The following is a 17,849-nucleotide window of genomic DNA, read 5'->3' on the forward strand; positions in this document are numbered from 1 at the left end:
GGAGATGCCTAGGTACAAAAAGATGCTGGGCCTACATTTCCTTAGAATTGCAGAAGACAACATGAGCAGTGGATCATGCAAAATATGCCCAAAGATTGTTTCCATGACAAAACTGTAGGTGGAGGCCATTAATACTAGACAGTCTGCATACTTTATTAAAAGTCACATTAATGGACCCCAGGATCTAATTCTTTTTCTTCTGATGTTACATATGTATTTCACAAATGTGTCTTTCTAGCATCTATTAATGTCCTTGGTATCAAGTGATTCTTTTCCCTATGAAAATGAAGGTTTTTCTTCAAAAACATCTCTTCAAGGTATCTTGCTTTTCTCTGAAATTTTTAAATGCTTCTGAAGCTTTTTCTGGGCTTGTAATGTGTCAAGGCCATTTGTCTGTAGCCACATTAAAAATAGTATCATTGATCTACATTCTCTCAAAAGCAATTTTTCTAGTCACAGAAATACTTCTATTACTTTATTTGTTCTAGCTATTACAGAATTAAGGAACTTCTTGAAAAGGGAAGGATTCTTTCCCACAATTGCAACTTATTTTAGAAATACTCTACATGACACCACTTTATTACTCAATTTGGATGCTGAGTTTTGCCCCTCAGTGGCTGGGCAACACACTCCATCTTTTTTTAAACAAAAACATCAATAATATTTATTATTCTAAATCATTTCTTAACTTTTGCTATCATCACCACAGAAAACCCTTAATAGGGATTTGATCCCAAGGCATCAAGTCCTGCAGAAGCACCAAGACCATTTCTATTTCTCAAACCATGTGTGGATGCCGCCCGTCTCTTGGGGTAAAACTGCACATGCTAGAACCTTGGTGAAGTAACAGACATATACAAGGACCTTTTTCTCTTTGAAAAACAGCTAAGCCAAGGACTTGACAACTACCAACTAAAATATAAATCCTTCATGTCACAAGGTAAAAGTAAATGATCCGTTTTAAGACATTATCAAATGGGCATTCTGAAGGTGAGGAGAAAACATAACTCAGAAATCTCTTTCAGCCCAGTTTTTATTCCCCTGTAAACTGGACCTTCATCCCCTCCTTCCCCTCAAATACTTGCCTTTTAATATTTTGTTAAGTAGGTCAGCTCCAGTATTATGGCCTTTATATGGCAAAGGGAAAACAACATGGAGTGCAGAGTCAGAGAAAGCTGGATTAGAATAATAATTCTGTTATTTACTTTCTGTGTGACCTTGAGCCAGTTAATTTTAGCCTGCTGGGTCATAAATCCTTTATCTGTAAAATGAGGAGGATAGCATCCACTTGCATGATTATTGTAGGGACTAAATGATATAATGTATATGAAGCATCTAGCACTTAGTAGGTGCTTAATAAATGTTATCACTGACAGCTCAACATTTACAGTTCATCCATTGCCAGTTTCTCCTACCTGCTGGCCGAGGTATGCAGATAATTTCCTACAATTGACACGCTTCAATTATCACCCCCTTCCCATAGCCTCTTCTGAATGACTATCCATCCATCAAGCCTAGGACAAGCCAGTCTCATTCCACAGAAGCTTTTGCTCTTTAAATCAGAGAACAAAAGGGTAGGTGCTGAGGTTCATTCTTTGGGTATAGCCCAGGGCAGGGGTAGAGCCAGCCAGGCACTGCTCCTTGGCTTCCAGTCAGACTGGTGATCCCAACTCTTTAGGCCAGGCCTAAAGATCTGTGTCCCAGGAAACACAGAGCAATCTCACAGCCACATTTCTGGGACACATATTCTACTGGAATTGTGGTGGCTTTCTCTGGTTCTCAATAACCTCTCAATATTTGTAGCGGTGACTGTGGAATTTCCCCCCAAGGAAACCAGAGTGAAATCATGTCTCTAATATCTTCAAAGGTACTGAGGCCCCATTGGCCACTGCTTCTGTGGCTAAAATCTGCACACCTGCTTTGTTTAGCTAGTCATCTAATGGGACAGAGCAGAGAGGCCACAGCTCTGAGACTGTGGCTCAATGAGTACTTCCTGAGTGAGGCTAGTAGGTCTCACAGAGATTCCCTTTGAGGGTGAGCAGCAGGTAGAATGGTGCCCACTTGGCTTACTTTCTCCTGGTTTTTTTTAGCAACTTTGCCTTTGAGACTGGGTAGAGCTGAGAGTTCAATATGGCCACCTGGGTACATCGTCATTAAGAATGTCATCAAATTGCTACTCAATTACTTCCACAAAGGCTCTCAGTGTGTTTAGCTTACATGTTACTAACTCATCAATAAGCCATATTTAGAGTTCAATCTTGAAAGTAGCTATTGCCTTTCAGTAACACTGTTCCAAAGGCATCTCAGAGTTGGTTTGGGCATGGGTGCATTCTCTTTCTCACCTCCCTCTCCCTTACCCTCTCTCTCGCCTCCCCTCTCCCCATGTCTATGCTTCTTTCTCAGTACTATAGTCAGTGCACTAGTGGGGCCTGGCTATAAGAGTCCAATAGGAAAGTCCTTTCTCTCACACTGGACCACATTATAATTACACAGACCCTAAAGACAGGCTATCTTAAAGCCCACCCTAAAGCCAAGGCACCTGTGTGGAAACAAGAGATGACACTTTCTCCAGCAGCTTCTCTTCAACAAACAGGAATCAGAAATGTCTACTCGTCAGATTTCTGACTCACTACACTAACTGTGTTTTAATTCCTTTCCAATGATTGAAATAGCAAATGAGGAAGACCAGGAGCTTATGTCTGGAAGTCCCATTTGGTGGCAAATATGTGTGGCCCAAGAAAGAGGGTAAAAGCCAGATCCTCAAAATGATGGCCATTAAAGCGACCAATCATAAGGCCCCTTGCTAGATAAGCATGGTGTAATGGAAAGAACCTTGTGTAGGTGCCCAGGGATGTGGTATCTTGTTTACACATGGCTGCTAACTTGCTCTGCCTCAGTTTCCCCAACGGTAAACTAAGGAGTTAGACTAAATAATTCTGAAAGGCCTTTCTAATCAAATATTTTATAGGTCATAAAAAGAGTCTTTTACCTCAAAGGCTGTGGTTCTTAACCTTTATTGTGTCACAGGCCCAATTTGAAATTCACTAGAATGTTATGGACCATCTCCTCAGAAAAGGCACATTGAAAAGGCATACCATTTCAGAGGCTTTATGAAGTTCCTGAATCCACAGATATTGGGTTAAGAACTGTTTCTTTCAGGTGATAAAACAGCTTATCTGCATAAGGCAGACATGAAGCAACAGTGACAACTGCCTGGCCTCAATCCATCTTAACAATTCTCCCCAGCATTTGACCCAAAAATGGAACTCCTGCAGAACAAACACAGTCTGCCTTTTTTAAAAGAACTGTCTTCAGCTTTTGTTTCTTTCTTGATTGCTTGGAAAGGAAGCTGTCAGGAGAAAACAGGAGGAGGAATAATTCAAACAGACCTAGGCTTTGACATGTAAAACATGCTTTGCAGATTTGTCCTAAGCGGCTGTATGCAAAAGCAGGAAGGCCTGAGTCCACTTGGAGGGATTGTGGGGGCATCACTCATTCTGTCTGGTCCCATAAGAGCAGACACATTCTTGGCAATATATTACAGCGCCAAAGCTCCAAACTGGCACCAGGGTCCATATCCTCAGTAAGAGACATATTAAGAGTCTCGAAAGTTCAGCAAACATTCCTACTCCCCTACTTCCAAGGTAAGCAATGGACCCAACTCAAGTAACTTCTGGTTCAGGGTAAGACTTCTGAGATAAATCTTTAGTCCCAAATCTTTCAGAGCTAGGTGGCCTTTTGAGAAGGCAGGAAGTTCAGAGCAGAGTTGAAAACTGAGCTCCTCTCTTCGACTCAGGTCGGTGGATAGCTTGGTTTCTGCAGTCTGGCTTGAGGGAGTTCAGCCATTCACAGTCTTATAGGAGCTCAAGATAGACCTTCTGAGGGAATGAAGACAGAATACAAAGGAGAAATAAACTTGTGTCTAGGACGTGTGTCCCTTATTTTATAGCATCCCAGAGCCTGAAGGTGCAGGGCCAGGAAAGATCTGCTCTTCAGCACACAAGGGTTTGAAGAAGACTCTTCTAGAACCTGGAAAGGGTCCCCTGAGGCCAAGGCTTTTAAAACCTGAAAGGGAAAGAAGAGAGTAAGGAATTAGCTAGGACTGGTTAAACACTTAACAGCCACTGAGCAGTAGGCCCTCTCTTGGTAGGTAGCTAATCTTCCGAGCAATAGCGGCTGGGTAGAAAAAGGCCCTTATAACTCAGATCCCATGAAACTGTCCTAATACGGTGCTAAAATCAGGGCTGAAACTGTGTGCCTTAAGCCTGAACTCTAATCCCCAAAAAGTCTACAGAAGACACAGATGCCTGATACCTCTGAGATTACCCACCTTGCTGAATGGCCACTGCCTTTATGGCCCTACAATAACTCCAAACTTCCTTTTACTGGGACTTCACCTTCATGAGAGCTGATAAGAAAATGCTTTTCTACCCATAGACCTCTGAGGACTGGCAGTGATATGAAGAAAAGGAAGGCTGAGGAGTACATGGAAAGCTCTGCTCCAGATACCTGGATCTGATTTATGTGTGTATTGGTTCATGTCATGCCAGCAATCTGATTGTCAATCAGAACTCCTAGTAGAGAAAGAAATTTCCATGATCTCCATGGTTCTGGTGATCTCAGTAAGTTACTTATCCCCTCTGAACCTCAGTTCCTTTATTTGTTGAGTGAAAATACACATTAACGTCCCTATTTCTGGCATTTGATATGGACTAAATGATATAATGGACGTGAAAATGCTTTGCATTAGATAAATATAAAGAACTAAGGATGAAGGTTCAAGGGGTAAGACTGAAATTGTGATTTGATCTGAAGGAATGAAGTTCCCCTACAGTTACTAAGGTAGACTCTTGGGACCTGCTATAATATCAAATGAGAGGTTACTGATATTCTTATAGACCCAAAGGATGTCAGAGTTAAAAGGTTCCAAACACTTCATCTTACATATTGGGAAATTGAGGCCCAGAGAAGGAAATGTAATTGCCCAAAATGTCACGATTTAGGATTCCTAATGACCTTGATTCAAAGGCAATTTGTAAAACTATACTGTAGTTTGGCTGAGCAAGAAAGAAAGGAAACTTAAAACACAGAGAGCCTCATAATTAAAAGGCAGTAAGTTTAAGGGTCAAGTAATTACAGGGTAGTGAACTGAGGCATGGAGGTGAATTCCCACCCTCTGGACCTACATGGCACTCCAGTCCTCAAAAACTCAGATCTCATAAAGAAGGTATATGTGTAACAAGGTTTTGTAATCAGGGATGGATACTACATACCTGAGGCCTCAACTCTCATCTCCAGGAAGTCTGCCTTGAGAACTGTGGGTAAAGGAGGAAAGACATTTCACTAAGACTCTAGAAATCAGAACTGGAAAGGAAAGCAAGTGGATGGGTGACCCTTCCAGGACGGTGGCAATTAGGCCATTTGAAAAACGAGGAAGTGATTCCATCCAGATGTTTCAAAACATCTCACTCCATGCTTATAGGTTGGGCTACCTCTCTGCCAGATTTAGAGAGCCCAGTATCCCAGACACAAAGACATCTTTCAGGTGCCAGCACAATCCTTCGAGTGCCATACTATGGGAGGCAAGGGAAGACCAGAGAAATTGGCCCAAGACCAAAGACTACATTCTGTGATTATCTCCAATGGGAAAAGGGCAAAGAGGGAAGGCAAGTGCCTTGTGAAACATGAATCTTTCTTTGCCTTGAAGACCAAACCAGCCTCTTGATGTGCTTAGATTGGTCCTAAAGTAGCCTTGTCTGGGGATGGTTGGAGGCAAGAGACAATTCTGGAGAATCAAGCTCCCTATAATTTGGCCAGAAAATCCCAGACAACATCTTGCCCCAGGGCTATATCCTGAACATTGTTTTTCTCTTCTCTCTTAAGTCTATTTATACCTACTCCCTGAGTGATCTTATTCCCATCCATGATTTCAATCCCCATCAAATACTGAACCCCCCCCCCACAAGGTTACTATTCACATTGTAGTATATGTGAATGCCCCTATAACTTTGTACAGTGGCTGTACTTAACAGTTCTACCTCTAAACCTATGTAGATCCAGCCCCAATTACTAGTCTAAGTTGCAGTTACCCACTGGACATCTCTATCTGATGTCCCAAAGAGTCTTCATACACACTGTGTCCAAAATTGAGCAGAGAAACTTTCCCACAAAACCTGTTCCTCCATGATTAATTATTGCTACCATCTACCTAACTGCCCAAGTTAGACTTTTTTCTCTCTTAATCTTTCTCCAATGCTCCATGTTTGAAAAGTCAGCAAGGTCTTACTGAGTCTACCTCAAGTCTGTCCTTTCATTCCATTCCTATTGACAATGCCATACATCAGGACCTCATCAACTCTTGCCAGGATGATTAGCCTCCTAACTGGTCTCCCTGCCTCCAGGTTTTACTCTCCCAACTATCTTCCTCATTACCAGCAGAATGTGTGTGTGTGTGTTTTAAAATAACTCAGGCAGCTTAGAATATGCATTGTCATGCTGAAAAGTTTTCCATGACACCCCATGGACTACAGAATAAAGACCAAACTCCTTAGTATGTCATATAAGGCCTTTACAATCTGGCCCCAATCCATCTTCTTGGCCTCAACTCTAGCTAAGCTTCCTTCTTCTCACCCCCACATTCTAGCCAAAGTGGAACACTAATCACTTTGTGAACCTGCCTTGCATAAGCTATTCTGCCTTACTGAAATGTCTTCCCCTCCCTTCTCTTCTTGATGAGCCACTTCTCATTTTCTTTTGAGTTTTTAATTTTTTTAATTGTTGTATTGTAGAAGGGAGATGAATGAGAAGTGAGGTCATTCAAATGTCAGGTTACATAGAGTCAGGCGTACAAACTGGAAGCAAAAAGGGGCAGAGAAAAGGTTAAACAGATCATTTTCATTAGAGATGAGATGGGATTGACTGTGGCTAGTCTAAGAATCTTGACCAGTAGCCAGCATGTAGGTGCACTGATGCAAGTGGTGGTTACAGAATCGGGGCCTAGACAGAAGGGGTGCTTTCCTTATGTGGATGCTGAGTGGGAGGAACCTGTGGGTACCTAGGAAGGTGGCTTATTACATATTGGAGGACTGGTGTACCCACCTTGGTCTTACCCACAATCCTGCCAAGATGGAATCTGGGGATAAGGAACAGGATTAAATTTAGGTTCCAGAGGCCTGGACATAGGATTGGTCAGGTCGTCCTCCAGCCTGAAGTGTCTGCTTTGACCACAGTGCCCTATGTTGCAGTTGGTCCAAGACTTCCCTGAGCACTAAATGACAAAGCCCAGGCAGTGGTTACCAATCTTTCCACACTTTCAACACCAGGTTGGCTATAGTTTCCCTATTAAACGTCAGGCTGCCTTAAAGATTCTGTTGGACTTTGTTCATGCCTAGTATGTATCCCTCTCAATGCCTTGGTTCCCTGTCCAAAGCTACAGATCAATCCCTCACATTTTCAGTGTATTCTACCCATCTTTCAAGCCCCATCTCAGATATCACTTCCTCTAAAAAGTTTTCCTTTAGATATGCCCAGTTCATTCTGTTAATTCTAGTTTGCTTCATTCTATTTCCCTGGTATTTATTCTCATATGGCTTATCCTAGGGAGTTTGGAAGGACCACCAGGAAGTAGGAAGTAGTCCTGCTCATAAGCAGATACTTTATTAAGAATATAAAGTATTCTCTCTCTTTCTGTTTTTCTTTTTTTCCCTCAAGCCTATCTGATTAAGCCTGCTTTAAAAATGTCCTAGGTGAAAACTTTATCTTCATTCTATCAGTAAGAGAAATCTGGGGCTTTGACCTCACTTTCATTTGTTATGGTAGAATAAATGGTAAATTATTGTCTAAGGAGAATTTGGCCTAGTCTAGAGTTCCCTGTGGCTGACTGCCAAGCAGAACTAGGGTGACCTGCTGTTCAGAATCATGTCCTGGTGAGTCAGGTCCCACAGTTTTAACTAGATGATGTCAAACCTATCCCAGCTCCAGTGCTAGTAAAGGCACATTGTTCTGCTTTTAACTGAATACCTGGAAGAGTTACATGCCTATCACCCATCAGGAAGCACAATTTTGAACTCTCTGATAAGCAACATTGAATAAACTCACAGAAGAGTGCCTGAAGGCTAAGCAATCATTTCTCCAGGTGTTCTAGTCTAAAGGGTCCCAAATGATAGGCCTTGGAAAGCCTGTACCAGCACTTGAGGAATTTTAAAAACAAATTAACTGGAAGAAAGAAATAAAGGAAGGAAATTTTAAAAACCCAGACTCCCAGGCCCTACTCCTGGAGATTCTGTTTTAGTGGGTCTAGAGCAGAAGGCAGGAATCTGTGTTCATTTTATTTTCCCTCAAAATTTTCCAGGTGATTTATATATTCAGCCAGTTCGAAAACAACCACCTAAGTCTAATGTTTACCTCTGAAATGAGGGCTATGCTTATTCTAAGGCTGTTTATGTTAGAATATTGCTTCCTATATATTCCTATCAGCTGCCCTTTTAGAATATAATAGGGTCTAAATAAGTAAACTAACAAAAAAAATTAGACCTACATCAAGCATAAAGTTTTTGCAATACCACTTGGCATGTGAGTACTCTATGTGTGTGTGTGTGAGTGAGAGAGAGAGGAGAAAGAGAGAAAGAGATGGAAAGACAGAGTCAGAGAGGCAGAGACAACAGATACAGAGATAGACAAAGAAAGAGAGACATGGAGAGAGACAGAAAAAGAGTCAAAGAGATAGGGAAACAGAGACAAAGAAACAGAGATATAAGTAGAAAAACACAAGGAGAGACATAAAGAGACTGAGAATTACAGAGACAGAGAAAGAAACAGTGTTCAAAGAGACAAATGGACAAGAGTGACAAAGGCACAGAGACAGACAGGTATAGAGACAAAGACAGAGACACAGGGTAAGAGACAGGGAGACAGAGAGACAGTGTTGGGGGAGAGAAAGGAACAAACACAGACAGAGAGAAAGAGACAGAGCTACAGAGAAACAGAAAAATAGAATGTTAAGAGAGCAAATGACATGCTCATGATATATTTATTAAAAAGTGATTTGGTTTCATTTCTGTCACCTGCATCTCTTACCTTCCTGTTTTCCGGGAAGCTGTTTCAAAGAACCTGGTCCTGGAAGCCACCCTGCAAAGAGAAGCCAACCAAGTCCCATGAGTTGCTCTGGAATATGTGTGGGAACCAATGGCCAATGGAAAGGAAAAGAAAATATGAACCAGATAGGCCACCAATGCCAGGCTCTGCCTTAGCTTGCAAAGGATCTCGCTCTGAGGATAAACCCAAGTATCAGAATGTGAAATGGCTCAGAGACCATAGGCACCCCCAAGGCTATGGCTGATACCCTTTGCTCCCCCTTGGTTCAGAATGGTCTAAGTATGTTGCCCATTCAGACTACTCTTGGGAGAAATAAGTGAAACAAGTTCTTGGTTTCAGAGTATAATTTTTGGCATTTTTGGCTAAGTGTAATTTTGGCAATTTTGGCTAAGTGTAAATACACTTAGCTAATTAGTCCAAACGGTAGAGGCTCTGTTTTTCTTATTTTCTCAATTTTACAATTATGGAAAATAAGAGACACAAGAAAAAGGAACACTAGGAGGCAGGATACTGAGAGGGATCCCAGGCACTGGCTGAGGAGAGGCCGGCCGGGCTAGTTTTGTGGCCAAGAAAAGCTGGTCCCTGAGAGGTGCTGTGGCCCCACCTTAGCGGCTCTATCCCTGATTCCTTGGCTTACAGGCTAGCCTCAGGAAGGCCTGTTGGATATTAGCTCTGCTACTATCCTGTAAGAGGCTCTCTGGAGAATCTGAGCCATTTTGGAAGATTTTTAAAAATCATACCCTCTCTTTAAAAAAAAAAAGCCTCAAAGCACACGTAAAATGACCAAATCTGTTCATTAAATTACTTTTAAAACCAGTAGTAATAAGAAGAAAAACAAATTTCCAGAGGCAAAGAAGCATGAAAGCAGCCAGTAATCTTATCACCCTAGAGAGATCAGGGCGACTAAGAAAAATGGGTCTCCTATTGGGTACTAAGATTTAAACACCTCAGCTTTAGGAAAAATCTCCCAGCTTTAAGTGTTGAGTAGAACACTCTGAACAGAGCTGGTCTGCAACAGTCCCCTACACTATGAAGTGAATGATACCCTGGAGTTGTGCATTGTACACCCTTCACAACCATAACGGTGATCCTGAAAGCATTCTTAGTGGTCTAAGGTGGGCTTTAGGTCAAGGTTGAAAAACAACCCTACTTACACAGACGATGGGATTTCCCCTGCATTGCCAGTCACTATATCTGGCTTTGGTTCTGGTTTCTGGGTAGTAGTTGCCCGGCAGGGAGGATCTGGAGGCCTCACTGGGGGTCGGATGATGGTTGGCTTTTCTCCTGGAGGCCGCACTATGCTGAAACTGTCAGAGTCTCCTGGAAAAGAGAACAACAAGAACTTGGACAGTGAGCCAAATGGAACACTACTCCTCAGCAGGTACCCAATATTGCAGCTATCTTGGCCACCTCCCTTGGTCCCCATTTCTTTTTGGTAACTAACAACTCTGGATTAAAAAAAATATTCTTCCAGCAGCTGTCCTATCAGAAAGTCTATGTTTGAACCTCAGCTCTGGAGCTTCATATTTGTGTGACTTAGGGTATGTCACATCAATTTGCTCAGTCTCAGTTTCCTCAACGATATAATCAAGACTAATAATATATTATCTTACAGAGACATTGAGAGGATTTACTTAGGTAGTAATATGTTTAGTACTGTGACTGGCACATAGCAGGTGCTTAGTCAACGTTTGATGATAAATTTGTTATATTCATCATCAAAAAAATTAGTCTCTTCTCACTTAAGCCTTAACTATTGTGGCAGTCTCCAAACTCACCTTTCTGCCTCTATGTCTCTAGTTTCCAGCTCACTCAGTACAAAATAAATACACATAATTTTTTAAAAAAATGATTCTGGAATCATTTGAAACATGGAATATGGAATATGGTGAAACATATGCATGCACACATTGCTGGTGGCACTGTACACTGGGATTATTCTATCCAGATAGCCATCAAGAATTCTGGAACAGAGTCTCATCCACCAGAGGGCAGACAGCAGAAGCAAGAACAACTACAGTCCTGCAGCCTGTGAAACGAAAACAACATTCACAGAAAGATAGACAAGATGAAAAGGAAGAGGGCTATATGCCAGATGAAGGAACAAGATAAAACCCCAGAAAAACAACTAAATGAAGTGGAGATAGGCAAACTTCCAGAAAAAGAATGCAGAATAATGATAGTGAAGATGATCCAGGACCTCGGAAAAGAATGGAGGCAAAGATAGAGAAGATGCAAAAAATGTTTAACAAAGACCTAGAAGAATTAAAGAACAAACAGAGATGAACAATACAATAACTGAAATGAAAACTACACTAGAAGGAATCAATAGCAGAATAACTGAGGCAGAAGAACGGATAAGTGAACTGGAAGACGGAATGGTGGAATTCACTACTGCAGAACAGACTAAAGAAAAAAGAATGAAAAGAAATGAAGAGAGCCTAAGAGACCTCTGGGACAACATTAAACGCAACAACATTCGCATGATAGGGGTTCGAGAAGGAGAAGAGAGACAGAAAGGACAGAGAAAATATTTGAAAAGATTATAGTCGAAAACTTCCCTAACATGGGAAAGGAAATAGCCACCCAAGTACAGGAAGCACAGAGAGTCCCATACAGGATAAACCCAAGGAGAAACACGCTGAGACACATAGTAATCAAACTGGCAAAAATTAAAGACAAAGAAAAATTATTGAAAGCAGCAAGGGAAAAATGACAAATAACATACAGGGGAACTCCCATAAAGTTAACAGCTGATTTCTCAGCAGAAACTCTACAAGCCAGAAGGAAGTGGCATGATATACTTAAAGTGATGAAAGGGAAGAAACTACAACCAAGATTACTCTACCCAGCAAGGATCTCATTCAGATTCGATGGAGGAATCAAAAGCTTTACAGACAAGCAAAAGCTAAGAGAATTCAGCACCACCAAACCAGCTCTACAACAAATGCTAAAGGAACTTCTCTAAGTGGGAAACACAAGAGAAGAAAAGGACCTACAAAAACAAACCGAAAACAATTAAGCAAATGGTCCTAGGAACATACATATCGATAATTACCTTAAACATGAATGAATTAAATGTTCCAATCAAAAGACACAGGCTTGCTGAATGGATACAAAAACAAGACCCATATATATACTTTCTACAAGAGACCCACTTTAGACCTAGGGACACATACAGACTGAAAGTGAGGGGACGGAAAAAGATATTCCATGCAAATGGAAATCAAAAGAAAGCTGGAGTAGCTATACTCATATCAGATAAAATAGACTTTAAAATAAAGAATGTTACAAGAGACAAGGAAGGACACTACATAATGATCAAGGGATCAATCCAAGAAGAAGATATAACAATTATAAATATATATGCACCCAACATAGGAGCACCTCAATATATAAGGCAACAGCTAACAGCTATAAAACAGGAAATCGACAGTAACACAATCATAGTGGGGGACTTTAACACCTCACTTACACCAATGGACAGATCATCCAAAATGAAAATAAATAAGGAAACAGAAGGTTTAAATGACACAATAGACCAGATAGATTTAATTGATATTTATAGGAAATTCCATCCAAAAACCGCAGACTACACTTTCTTCTCAAGTGTGCACAGAACATTCTCCAGGATAGATCACATCTTGGGTCACAAATCAAGCCTCAGTAAATATAAGAAAATTGAAATCATATCAAGCATCTTTTCTGACCACAACACTATGAGATTAGAAATGAATTACCGGGGAAAAAACGTAAAAAAGACAAACACATGGAGGCTAAACAGTACGTTACTAAATAACCAAGAGATCACTGAAGAAATCAATGAGGAAATCAAAAAATACCTAGAGACAAATGACAAGGAAAACACGACGATCCAAAACCTATGGAATGCAGCAAAAGCAGTTCTAAGAGGGAAGTTGATAGCTATACAAGCCTACCTCAAGAAACAAGAAAAATCTCAAGTAAACAATCTAACATTGCACCTAAAGCAACTAGAGAAAGAAGAACAAACAAAACCCAAAGTTAGCAGAAGGAAAGAAATCATAAAGTTCAGAGCAGAAATAAATGAAATAGAAACAAAGAAAACGATAGCAAAGATCAATAAAAGTAAAAGCTGGTTCTTTGAGAAGATAATCAAAATTGATAAACCATTAGCCAGACTCACCAAGAAAAAGAGGGAGAGGACTCAAATCAATAAAATTAGAAATGAAAAAGGAGAAGTTACAACAGACAGTGCAGAAATACAAAGCCTCCTAAGAGACTACTACAAGCAACTCTATGCCAATAAAATGGACAACCTGGAAGAAATGGAAAAATTCTTAGAAAGGTATAACCTTCCAAGACTGAACCAGGAAGAAACAGAAAATATGAACAGACCAATCACAAGTAATGAAATTGAAACTGTGATTAAAAATCTTCTAACAAACAAGTCAGGACCAGATGGCTTCACAGGTGAATTCTATCAAACATTAAGAGAAGAGCTAACACCCATCCTTCTCAAACTCTTCCAAAAAACTGCAGAGGAAGGAACACTCCCAAACTCATTCTATGAGGCCACCATCACCCTGATACCAAAACCAGATAAAGATAATATAAAAAAAGAAAATTACAGACCAATATCACTGATGAATATAGATGCAAAAATCCTCAACAAAAGACTAGCAAACAGAATCCAACAACACATGAAAAGGATCATGCACCATGATCAATTGGGATTTATCCCAGGGATGCAAGGATTCTTCAATATATGCAAATCAATCAATGTGATACACCATATTAACAAATTGAAGAATAAAAACCATATTATCATCCCAATATAGGCAGAAAAAGCTTTTGACAAAATTCAACACCCATTTATGATAAAAACTCTCCAGAAAGTGGGCATAGAGGGAACCTACCTCAACATAATAAAGGCCATACATGACAAACCCATAGCAAACATCATTCTTAATGGTGAAAAACTGAAAGCATTTCCTCTAAGATCAAGAACGAGAGAAGGATGTCCACTCTCACCACTATTATTCAACATAGTTTTGGAAGTCCTAGCCACAGCAATCAGAGGAGAAAAAGAAATAAAAGGAATATAAATTGGAAAAGAAGAAGTAAAACTGTCACTGTTTGCAGATGACATGATACTATACATAAAGAATCCTAAAAATGCCACCAGAAAACTACTAGAGCTAATCAATGAATTTGGTAAAGTAGCAGGATACAAAATTAATGCACAGAAATCTCTTGCATTCCTATACACTAATGATGAAAAATCTGAAAGAGAAATTATGGAAACACTCCCATTTACCACTGCAACAAAAAGAATAAAATACTTAGGAATAAACCTACCTAAGGAGACAAAAGACCTGTATGCAGAAAACTATAAGACACTGATGAAAGTAATGAAAGACAATACCAGCAGATGGACAGATATACCATGTTCTTGGATTGGAAGAATCAATATTGTGAAAATGACTATACTGCCCAAAGCAATCTAGAGATTCAATGCAATCTCTATCAAATTACCAATGGTATTTTTTACGGAACTAGAACAAATCATCTTAAAATTTGTATGGAGACACAAAGGACCCCGAATATCCAAAGCAGTCTTGAGGGAAAATAACGGAGCTGGAGGAATCAGACTCCCTGACTTCAGACTATACTACAAAGCTACAGTAATCAAGACAGTATGGTACTGGCACAAAAACAGAAACATAGATCAATGGAACAAGATAGAAAGCCCAGAGATAAACCCACGCACCTATGGTCAACTAATCTATGACAAAGGAGGCAAAGATATACAATGGAGAAAAAACAGTCTATTCAGTAAGTGGTGCTGGGAAAACTGGACAGCTACATGTAAACGAATGAAATTAGAACACTCCCTAACACCATACACAAAAATAAACTCAAAATGGATTTGAGACCTAAATGTAAGACCAGACACTATAAAACTCTTAGAGGAAAACATAGGAAGAACACTCTGACATAAATAACAGCAAGATCTTTTTTGATCCCCCTCCTAGAGTAATGAAAATAAAAACAAAAATAAATAAATGGGACCTATTGAAACTTAAAAGCTTTTGCACAGCAAAGGAAACCATAAACAAGATGAAAAGACAACCCTCAGAATGGGAGAAAATATTTGCAAACGAATCAGCGGACAAAGGATTAATCTCCACAATATATAAACAGCTCATGCAGCTCAATATTAAAGAAACAAACAACCCAATCCAAAAATGGGGAGAAGACCTAAATAGACATTTCTCCAAAGAAGACATACAGATGGCCAAGAAGCACACGAGAAGCTGCTCAACATCACTAATTATTAGAGAAATGCAAATCAAAACTACAATGAGATATCACCTCACACCAGTTAGAATGGGCATCATCAGAAAACCTACAAACAACAAATGCTGGAGAGAGTGCAGAGAAAAGGGAACCCTCTTGCACTATTGGTGGGAATGTAAATTGATACAGCCACTATGGAGAACAGTATGGAGGTTCCTTAAAAAAATAAAAATAGATTTACCATATGATCCAGCAATCCCAGTACTGGGCATATACCCAGAGAAAACCATAATTCAAAAAGACACAAGCACCCCAATGTTCATTGCAGCACTATTTACAATAGCCAGGTCATGGAAGCAACCTAAATGCCCATCAACAGACGAATGGATAAAGAAGTTGTGGTACATATAAACAATGGAATATTACTCAGCCATAAAAAGGAACGAAATAGAGTCATTTGTTGAGACGTGGACGGATCTAGAGAGTGTCATACAGAGTGAAGTAAGTCAGAAAGAGAAAAACAAATATCGTATATTAACACATGTATGTGGAACCCAGAAAAATGGTACAGATGAGTCCGTTTGCAGGGCAGAAGTTGAGACACAGATGTAGAGAACAGACGTATGGACACCAAGGGAGGAAAACTGCAGTGGGGTGGGGATGGTGGTGTGCTGAACTGGGCGATTGGGATTGACATGTATACGCTGATGTGTATAAAATTGATGACTAAGAAGAACCTGCAGTATAAAAAAACAACAACAAAAAAAACAAAACAAAACAACAAAAGAATTCTGGAACAATGTGAATGAAATGCAAAATGATATATATGAGACAGTTCATGCTCATTGATCCAGTTGATCCACTTTGGGGAACAGGCCCAAAGAAATTAACCCAAAAGACAAAAAATAAGGAAAACAACTAGCACAAAAACATGCTTCTTAACAGCAAAAATTCAGACCCAACCACAAAGGCTGATAAGCAAACAATTCAATTCTTACAGGCATTTAACCAATACATATTATGCATGAAATGACAAGGATTTAGGCTAGGTCAAAAAATGTATTCATATAAAATAATATTAAGTGAAAAAAAGTCCACAAAAAATGTTCATGGCCTGATGAACACCATCTGGAAATAGACACGTTTGCAACTATGCAAGGGTGTTAGTAGATCTTGATATTCATTTAATTTTTGTTCAGTAAACCTTGATATTCATTGCTTTCTGCTACAAAACTTTTTAAGGTAAATGTAAAAAATATTAACTTTAATCCATATAATACTGTTGTAAGATTTACCTTAAGTGTTTCCATGCTGTATTTCTTCTCCTTAAAGATTTTCTCAGTGGCTATAAAATGTACAGGATAAGTTCAAACTCCTTAACATAAATTCAAGGCCCTCTATGAGCTGGTCCCAAATTATTAAACCAGGTACTAGTGCTAGACTTTAAATACCAGCTCTACTTTTGTTAAACGGGTCTCTTCACTGGCCCTATCAAAGCAGCAAGCCCTTGACTCTTCTAGATGAGACAGTATGGTACAGTGTGGAAAGTAAGAGTCTGGAGTTGGGCAGACCCTGCTTTCAGGCCTTGTTCTGGTACTTCCAAACTGTGGGACCCTGTGCAGTTATTTCAACTCTTTGACTATCAAGGTATTCATCTGGGAAATGGATGTAATAACCCGTCCTCACAAGGTGGTTGTAAGGACTAAATTAGATGGTTGTTAGAGAATACCTAGCATGTAGCAGGGATAAGTAAGTGTTAGACTCTGTCCTGCTTCTTGCCCGATATATGCCCCTGTTCTCATGTCTTATCTGTATTGTAACCACCCCTAAACAGTCAGCTCAAATCTCAATCCTCTGAACACTTGAGCTGGCATTGGTAATTTCCATCCATGTAAACACTCATGAAGTACTTATATATTGCTCCATGGGTTTTTTTAATTCCTCCAGCTAGTCATTCTGGTGAGGGAGACAGATATGAAAAAAGATAATGATAATACAGTGTGATTGGTGTTCTAATGGAGGTATGAACCAAGTACTATTCATTTACACACATAGAAATTCTGGCTCCCAATCTAGGCTATATCTTACATTTCTGGACATGCCATTCCCCTTAGCACCAGGTTGGGTACACAGAATTGCAGCTAAAGAGTGACCAAAATAATAACAATAATCCAATTTTTCTAACACATTATAATATTCAAAGCACTCTCCCAATTAACTATTTGATGTTCACAATAAGCTTGGGAGGAAAGAATAGCAGATGGGTCTTATCTTTCCCATTTTATAGAGAAGGAAACTAAGGTTTAGAAAGGTGAACTCACTCACCCGCAATCATACAGTTAGGTAAGTGGTAGAGTGAGGACTAAAACTCATATCTCCTGTTTCTGCATCCTCTGTTCTTCCCAGTGTCTGCTGTTTTGTTGTTATTAGTAGTAATATAAAAAGTTATAAATGACAATAACAATGGTAATGGT

The 17,849-nt window shown here is 39.8% G+C and overlaps 1 protein-coding gene across 5 annotated transcripts in view; it reads right to left on the reverse strand.

Annotated features, from left to right (window-relative positions):
• Positions 1 to 1,017: 1,017 nt before the first annotated feature.
• Positions 1,018 to 17,849, reverse strand: part of OPHN1 (oligophrenin 1) — a 594,537-nt gene continuing 577,705 nt past the window's right edge. For 4 of the 5 annotated variants that reach the window (XM_057538773.1, XM_057538771.1, XM_057538772.1 and 1 more), the window contains 4 exons: positions 10,248 to 10,413; positions 9,076 to 9,126; positions 5,274 to 5,315; positions 1,018 to 4,065 (listed from right to left, as the gene is read on the reverse strand). In XM_057538773.1, coding sequence (XP_057394756.1) covers positions 5,282 to 5,315; positions 9,076 to 9,126; positions 10,248 to 10,413 — 251 coding nt within the window. In that variant the 3' untranslated portion in view covers positions 1,018 to 4,065; positions 5,274 to 5,281. The remainder of the gene's footprint in view (positions 4,066 to 5,273; positions 5,316 to 9,075; positions 9,127 to 10,247; positions 10,414 to 17,849) is intronic. The other variant, XM_057538774.1, reaches the window with a different exon arrangement.

This window comes from Balaenoptera acutorostrata, chromosome X (assembly GCF_949987535.1).
Source record: "Balaenoptera acutorostrata chromosome X, mBalAcu1.1, whole genome shotgun sequence".
NCBI classification, from domain to species: Eukaryota; Metazoa; Chordata; class Mammalia; order Artiodactyla; family Balaenopteridae; genus Balaenoptera; species Balaenoptera acutorostrata.